At 39.8% G+C, this 8,176-nt stretch overlaps 1 protein-coding gene across 2 annotated transcripts in view; it reads left to right on the top strand.

Annotated features, from left to right (window-relative positions):
* Positions 1 to 8,176, top strand: part of tnksa (tankyrase, TRF1-interacting ankyrin-related ADP-ribose polymerase a) — a 93,931-nt gene that overhangs the window by 9,495 nt on the left and 76,260 nt on the right. For both annotated transcript variants that reach the window (XM_014002398.1, XM_014002397.1), the window contains exon 4: positions 4,166 to 4,261. In XM_014002398.1, the coding sequence (XP_013857852.1) occupies positions 4,166 to 4,261 (96 nt within the window). The remainder of the gene's footprint in view (positions 1 to 4,165; positions 4,262 to 8,176) is intronic.

Raw genomic sequence — 8,176 nt, 5'->3', positions numbered from 1 at the left:
TTACAGGCCTCTCTCATCTTTTTAAGTGGGAGAACTTGCACAATTGGTGACTGACTAAATACTTATTTTCCCCACTGTATATTGTTCCCATTAGAGGAAAATAAGTGCTTCAATTTCTAAAAAAAATAAAATAAAAAAAATAAAAAAAAATAATATGATTTTGAGGGAAGCTGATGATAAGAAGTGATTTGCAGCAGGTGCAAACATCAAAGGTTTTTAGGTCACATTACAAAGATGTGAGATAATGTGAAAATCTGGCACCCTCAGGGCTGTGAGGTTCATCAGTGCTTTTTTTTCTTCTTTTTTTTCCTCCCCTCTTCCCTCTGGCACAAATATCCAGCGTGCACATTTCTACTCATCATTCCTCTTCTGGTTGCGAACGTCCTTGACTGCACTAACAGGAGGGGGGTTCAGCATTCCTGTGTAGCAAAAAAGATGAAGAAAACATGTGCTATTGATAACAAGTGGATTTAAAAATTTGAAACGATGCATTTTGAACTGAAAAATCTGAAAATGTAAGTGTTGTTTTTTTCTTCATTTCACGCTTTGTCTATTCACCGGGGAGGATTTTTTTTAACAAGTTTGACAATTTTTCTGCGGAATTAGTTTTTTAGTTAAAGCAACCGCAATCCCCTTAATTAATCCACTTTTTTGTTAAATCTTTGCATGCTTTGCAAGTCCACAGGCAAGCCAAAGCATGAAAAAATAAATAAAAATAAAAATCACATGACTTCTAGTGGATTGTGGTCTGGCCAGAGTTTTAGCATCCTGTCGTCCTGCCAGGCTAAAGATTTAGCCGCAGATCAGGAGTTAACTCTGGACAAGCTGTCCTCATTGAATAGGAAAAAAACAAACAAAAACAAATCTGTTTCCACAACCGCATCTCTTCAAGCTATTATTTTCTAGGGTTTCTCCTGTTGCTGGCAAGATTGTTGAATCTTTCTTTTTTTGTTTGTTTTTTTTGATAAGAGCATAAAAATGAAATTGACGCCTGCTTCTCTCTGTCTTCAAATCTCTGCTTGTTTCTGCGTTTTTACATAATCGCCTTAACAATTATTTGAGCTGATGCTGATCGTTTTGCATAATCTTTTGAATGGTTTCCCCTTCACCTGTTTAAAAATAGCAGCACAGAACCGCCAGCTACATCATAAACTCATCACTAATTCGACATCGGTTTTTGCTATTTGCCAAACATTTCAGCTTTCCTGCAGACCGTTCAGCTTTAGGCCAAATGAAGAAGGAACACACATCCTCTAAGGAGGCGATTTATTCAATTTTAAGAAAAGGATTGTTGTCCAAAGGAGCTGGCGCCAGGAAATCTTCAGGAAAATCAAAATACCASTATATAAAATAATTAAAAATAGGCTGTGAATAAAGAAAAACTAAAACAAATGTGATATTTATGGTAAAATTGCATTATATAAGCCATAACCTTATTCACAGGAGTGTTTAGTAACAAAGTACATATACTTCAGATTTTTCATACTTAAGTAATTTTTTGAGGATCTGTGGTATTTTTTGAAATCATAACTTGTACTTTTATTTTGTTACATTCAAAACATAAAATTATACTTACCTGTAAAATCTAGCTTTCCTTTAAACACTACAAATTTAAAAATCACTGTAACTCATCAGGAAAGGTGTTGTTTATGCACTCTAAAATATGAATTTGTTACGTCATCTTGTTCCACTAAACCAAGTTGAGCAAATTGAGCTTTTTATACATTTTCTTTTAAAGCAAATTTATAAATTGCATTATGTTTACTGAACTCGATTTTGTGGAGCCCGTCGACATAAACTGGTTAACAGGGTTGCACCAAAAAATTGAATCACATCAGAATCGTGATTCTCGTTTACAACGATTCAGAATCGTTTTAAAATGATCAAAAATTGATTAAAGAAATATAAATAAATCAAATCCAATGGCTGTCAGCCTTCATTTTGTAACTCTGTAGGACGACCTGACGGCACCACGCAGCTGCTTCTGGAACCTATGCATGCGCAAAAAGCATTAAAACAGAGTGGAAACTACAAAAATAGAGGGAAGAGAGATTCAACCGGCCCCGTCTTTATCAAAGGCAAAGATTTGGGCTCATGCTGGTTTTTACTGAATGAATCTGAGTTTGATATGAGCTTCACTGTGTGCAAGGTTTGCAAATTGAAGATATAACACTTTAAGAACACAAATGGGCTCACATTGTTGATTTTGAATCGAATCGTGGCCCCAAAAATCAAAATCGAATTGAATCGTGAGATAGTAAAATATTCCTACCCCTACTGGTTAAGTAAATTCAACACTTCATTTTTTAGAGTGTGTAAAAGAAGAAGTTTTACTTTCCTGATCATTGTGAGCAGTTTTACGACTTTTATCAGTGAAATTCATTTTTACCAAAGTCAGTTTCTGTTAAGGTTTGTTTTTTTTACCTTTACTTATTTATTTTAAGCACTTTATGCACCTCAGCTTATTGGTGACATTATTATTGTGTGACTGCTGAGTCAGGCGTTATAGTCATTATTTTGACTTTAGGTGACATTTTTCTATGCTAAGAATAAACACTCTGCAGCTCAGTTTTTTCCCCTTTTTATTTCAATAAGTGGTTATACAAGAGATAAACTTTCTTTTTTTTCCTCATTAAAATTAGTCTTTTTTTAATTAGTTCATCACTTATGCCTCAGATAAAACATGGTTGGGAAACCAGTTTTTATATATGTGAGTTTATTCTTGCTCAGTTAGCTTCTGGCTCATCACTGACATCGAACACAGTCCTAAGACTGCAAATGTGACACTGCCACAAAAACTAATCCTGCACCCAAAAAAAGGGAGGATTTGGGTTGTTCAGTGAGGGCTTTAGCAGCTATTACAGGCTCATGGAGACAATACTGAACTCAGAATTAAAAACTGACTGTATTAAAACAAAAATGTATTGCAAATATGAACAGTTTTATTMTTGGTGTTGCTTTTTTAAAGCTGTCATGTCTCTGCATGGAGATGAGCAGATCTTTACCTRTGATGTATGCAGATGGGGTGCAGGGGGAGCTGGTGCAGAGCTAAATCATATTTTTGTTGTGAGGTGACAAAGGTCTGCATCGCTCCGAYGGCAGGATCAATTTATGTGCTCATGCTTGTGTGCATATTATAATATGCCTGGTTGTCTCCTTTCCCACCGCGGCAGCTTTAAGCAGCGCAGAGTGAAGTGTGCACGAGTCAAAGGGCATGTGCAGGGGGAGCTGCTCAGCAGTCACAGCACTGGGGAGTGAGGTGGAGACGAAGGCAGGGAGAGAATTGACATCGGTGCCCTCAAAAGAGCTAATTTACAACAAAACTGAGCGCAGGCAGAGTTTGTTATTCAGCTCATACCTGTTTGCAAGGCACAGAAGTCCTCTTCTCTTCTCTTCTCTTCTCTTCTCTTCTCTTCTCTTCTCTTCTCTTCTCTTCTCTTCTCTTCTCTTCTCTTCTCTATTTCATCTGATCTGATCCTCTTGTTTTTTTTCACTTTGTCCTCTGTCCTCTCCCTGTCCCCATCTTCTCCCTCCCTCCCTCTCTCTCTCCCCTCTCCTCTCATCTTCCTCTCCGCTGCATCGCTCAGTCAGTCGGAGAGGCGAGAGTCTCTCCGCTCACACCGCCTCGCTGCTGTTTACCGCTGCCGATGCCTCGATGAGCGGTAGTCGCCGACCTCTTCCTCCCGCACTTGTTTATTTTTTTTTACTCCTCTTCTCAGTCCGGTCCGGCGCTCCACTCCCCGTCTCTCCTCCGCGGAACTGTGATGGGTTCCGGGGATCGTCACGTTTAATCAGCTCCACTGTTGTTTTTCTTTTTGTCGTGGCATGTCTGTTTACATCAGTGGCATGACTCGCGGGGCAGTTGGGGGCAGCTGGGGAAGCAGCACTAGCAACAGAGGAGGAGCAGCTGGAGGAGGAGGAGGAGAGAAGCATGAAGCGGGACACGCTGAATCGCTGCCCGGAGGTGCAGGAGACACAAGCAGCGGAGGAAGAGGGACAGCAGGAGATGAAGCGGGGGACAAAGAAGCAGGTTCAGGCAGAGCGGTGTACAGGAGAGGAGGAGGAGGAGGAGGAGGAAGAGGACTGGGAAGAGGTGTTTGTCGAGGAGTTTGCATGTCAGTTCAGGAGCTGAGCTACTGTCTGTGTCTGCCCTGTTGTTGTACAGTGTTACTGCAGCACGGAGCTGACCCCAACATCCGCAACACGGATGGAAAGTCCGCCCTGGATCTGGCTGAACCGTCTGCCAAGGCTGTGCTCACAGGTCAGTCAGATGCCACACACACACACACACACACACACACACACACACACACACACACACATAAACATAGATGGCATCCATGCTTTTTTTTTCCAAGTCACACTCTTCACAAGTACTTTCAGTTTTATTCATTTTTTTTCCTGCTTCTGCACATTTCCAGCATTGACATTTTCTCCACAACTTTCAATCAGTTTTGTARTTTTCCAAGGCTGCAGGCGGTATCACCTTGTTTGATCTATCACACACTCGTTTTGCAAGGCAGCACTTCTCTTGTCCTCGGAGTGTACTGTACACACTGTGGCCACAATATTTGCTTTTTATTCTTTTATTCTGCGCCACTTTCTATGGCTTCAAGGTTTTCCTTTGCCTCTTTTTTGGCTGAAGCCGCTCTCAGTGAACAGTGAATCAATAATGCTACTATTTGTGGTGTTTTTGTTTATTTGCAAGACTTTTTGTCAAATCAAGGTTTCCTCCAATGCTTTAGTCAAACCTTTTCAATCCTGCAAACTACATGAAAATTCATTAAAAAAAACAGTAAGAGCTTAACACATTTTATTCACAAGTTCCTTTATATGGCCTGAATTGTTTTCGCCACAATCATCGGRATCATATCAGTGAAACAAGTGCTGCACCTGCTCCCACTTGTTGAAAGTAGCGGTGCAAACTTGGGGATTTTGCTCCCCCGTTTTGGACTTAAAGAGGACATATTATGCAAAATCCACTTTTTGAGCCGTTAAATGCATTTTGCTGTGTACTTGGGGTCTCTAGGAGTGCACAAATTTGAATTTAATCTCCCCAGGTGCTGCAAAGATATCTTTAGATTCTGTCCAAGTTACATTTTTTAACCCATTACATTTTCTGTATTTTTTACGATGTTCTGTTATGTCACAGACTTTGCAATGTAACTTCTAAATGAAGTCTGAATTCAGACCAAAGCATTGCAGTTCCACATTATGGAGAGCCCAACTGAATGATTTAAATGTGAAGCATGACATGTCTCCTTCAAAAAACAACTTGATATCACTTYCAGTAAAAAGACCAAAGCAGGTGGTGTGTAGATGTGGAGATGTTAAACAAAATCTAAAATTTATTTTATTAGGTGCTTCATCTTTCTGGTTTCAAATCGAGCAGAAAAGAGTATAAACTTGTAATCATATGCTGTTTAGGAGTGCAAGATATCCTCAAACTCCCAAAAAGTGTGAAATAATCCTTTATGCTGCTCATGTACTGATATCTATCTAGGAGGAGCTCAAATGTGCAGGTGAGTGAGACTTAAGTGTCAAGGAAAAAAGCCAGATTTAGTCGTGGTTTGTTCAAAAACACACACAAAACTTGATCTTCATGGGGTCTTGAGCTCAGTTCACTCACATAAATCCATTTTACCATCCTGTCATGTTTGTGTCTGAGTCTGTGATTCTCCATTTTATAACATAACCAGATGTTCACGACCACCACCGTCATCATCACTGTCCAGGTTAGGTTCAGAAAATTAGCAGTTTTAAAGCTCCACACTGATATTTCCAAACTGAAATAACTGCCATCTAATGGTTGTTGTTTATTCATTTTAATCTTTTTCTTTACAACAAAACAGCACCCTCCCAACAAATAAAAGCCATAAATATATCACAGAGCTTGAGAAACCAGCAAGAGTTGCTCAAACTTTCCAATAAAACCCAAGCCTATTACTTGAGCTGTTATGGTTATAGCCTTTTAATTGCATTAGAAATCATTATCTCCCTCCAGCCTATGAAGTTCTCATTTATCACTAAATCCACTAAGCTTAGTAATGAATATGTGGTGAATGTGTAGGACTCCCAGTCATTTGTTTCTTAGGTAATATATCCATGAACAAGAGCGTGATCAATGCAGTGATGCCAATCATTTCTGACTCAGTACAGAGATGTTTTTGCTGTAGTTTGAAATCCAAATATCACTGGAGTCATTGTTCCTTCTTAAAATTCCAAACACTTGAAACATCTTTGTGACTGAAACTGCTGCCAGTGGTGCTTCAACAATAAACACTCTTTCAGAAAAGAATAGTCTTGTCATTGCATGAGCCCGTACAAGATARAAAACAGAACATAAAACATATAGGACCACAGCAATATGTACGGTATATACAGAGACAAAACCAATAATAAAGCATTTATTACACTTAGGATGTTTAGCTAGTGTTCAGAGTCTGGATGGCCCATGGGAAGAAACTTTTTTTGAGTGTGTTGGTGTGGCTCTTAATGCGCCTGTACCTTCTGGTGGAGCCTGAGCAGGTGGTGACCAGGATGAAGGTGGTTTTTGAAGATCATCTTTGCCCTGGATAGATAGCAGCTGCTGGAAATATTGTCGAGGGAGTGGAGATGAAAATCCATTATTTTCTCAGCAGTCTTGATCACCCCCTGCAGCCTCTTCTTGTCAGCCATGGTGGAGTCGGCGTACCACACAGTCGATAGCATTTGCCAGCACACTCTCTACGGATAAGCGATGGAAAGCTACCAACAGTTTGGTCTCCAAGTTGTTCCGTCTGAGTCCTSTCAGGAAGTCGAGTCGCTGCTGGACCTATTTAACCACTGCTGTAGTGCTGTCCAACCGGAGAGGTTTCCACGCTGTCATCCTTGATGTTGAGTGGTGCAGAGGCAGTCTTCCTGTTCCTGTAGTCTATGACCATCTCATTGGTTTTTAGGATTCTGAGTGACAAGTTGTTCCTAGCACAACACACTACCAACCACTGCACCTTGTCCTTGTATGCTGACCACCAGATATAAGATTCAGATTCAATCAAACCTTTTTTTTCAATATATATTTTTTAACAGTATCAGAATGACACGGATGATTGGAAGGTAAAAGTCTGATTGTGTGTATACACCTCCTGCTGTTCTATTTAGTCTGGTTTTCCCTTAAATTTCAACTTGTCTATTAATGACAAGCACTAATTACCTAAACTATCATTCTGCCACGCTTTGTGCTATTCTGTAGAAACCCTGTAATTGTAATTACTGTAGGAGGTGATGCGTTTAATACAATGCTCTAAGAGACTTTATAACTAGATAAAAAGTCAGGGTTTGTTAAAAGCTGTAGACACTTTTTGGCAGGCCATTTCATTTAAAATGTACAGTATATGCTGTATGTAAAAATGTGATTAGGGGTGATTATTTGTAGGATCTGTTTTTAGTTTTACAGTGAAGACCTGCTTGAGCCTCTTCTTTCTAGCTATATCTACATTTTAAGGGGCTTTGCTCTGTTCCCCCTCTCTGCCGCAAGCCAGCACAGCTTTCAGCTTCAGCCTGCCGTGATGAAAGCTTATATTGAGCCATAAATTAGCTATACTGCTCAGCCAAATCCAACAAGCTGCTCTCAAAAAATGTTAAACTCTGTTTCTTGTTAGATAGAAATGTAAAAAAGAGTAAAAAAAAAAAAAAGACATAGCGTTTTAAAGCAGCTATGCTGGATGCAGTTAAAACTCATCCAGCACTCTGTTTTTCCCAATCAGAATGAGCATCAAAACAACACGGAGCTGTGTTGACTTTGTTCTGGCTTTTACTCAGGTGATCCCCTGAAACACTAGCATTTTTTTTATTTCTTTACACAACCAGAAGCTTGTTCAGATTGCTGCTTTAGTCTATGCCAAGTATCACACACAACTGCTATTCATGTCACACTGGAGGAATAGACTTGCAAGCACAACTCCAGTTCTCATGTCAAGTATTTGATGACAAGATATACCCCAGAGATATGGCTTCGTAGAATAGTTTGCTGAAGTACAGCGCTACATTGTTGATTTGGTGTGTTGGGATTTTATGATGGGCTAAATGCCATCAGTGTTGTGCTGCATTTCAATGTGGTAATAACTCTACAACTCCCTCGGACACACACACACACACACACACACACACACACACACACACACACACACACACACAC

This window comes from Austrofundulus limnaeus, unplaced genomic scaffold (genome assembly GCF_001266775.1).
Source record: "Austrofundulus limnaeus strain Quisiro unplaced genomic scaffold, Austrofundulus_limnaeus-1.0 Scaffold13, whole genome shotgun sequence".
Classification (NCBI taxonomy): domain Eukaryota; kingdom Metazoa; phylum Chordata; class Actinopteri; order Cyprinodontiformes; family Rivulidae; genus Austrofundulus; species Austrofundulus limnaeus.
The sequence above is the reverse complement of the archived record's forward strand: the minus strand, read 5'-3'. Positions and strand labels throughout refer to the sequence as shown.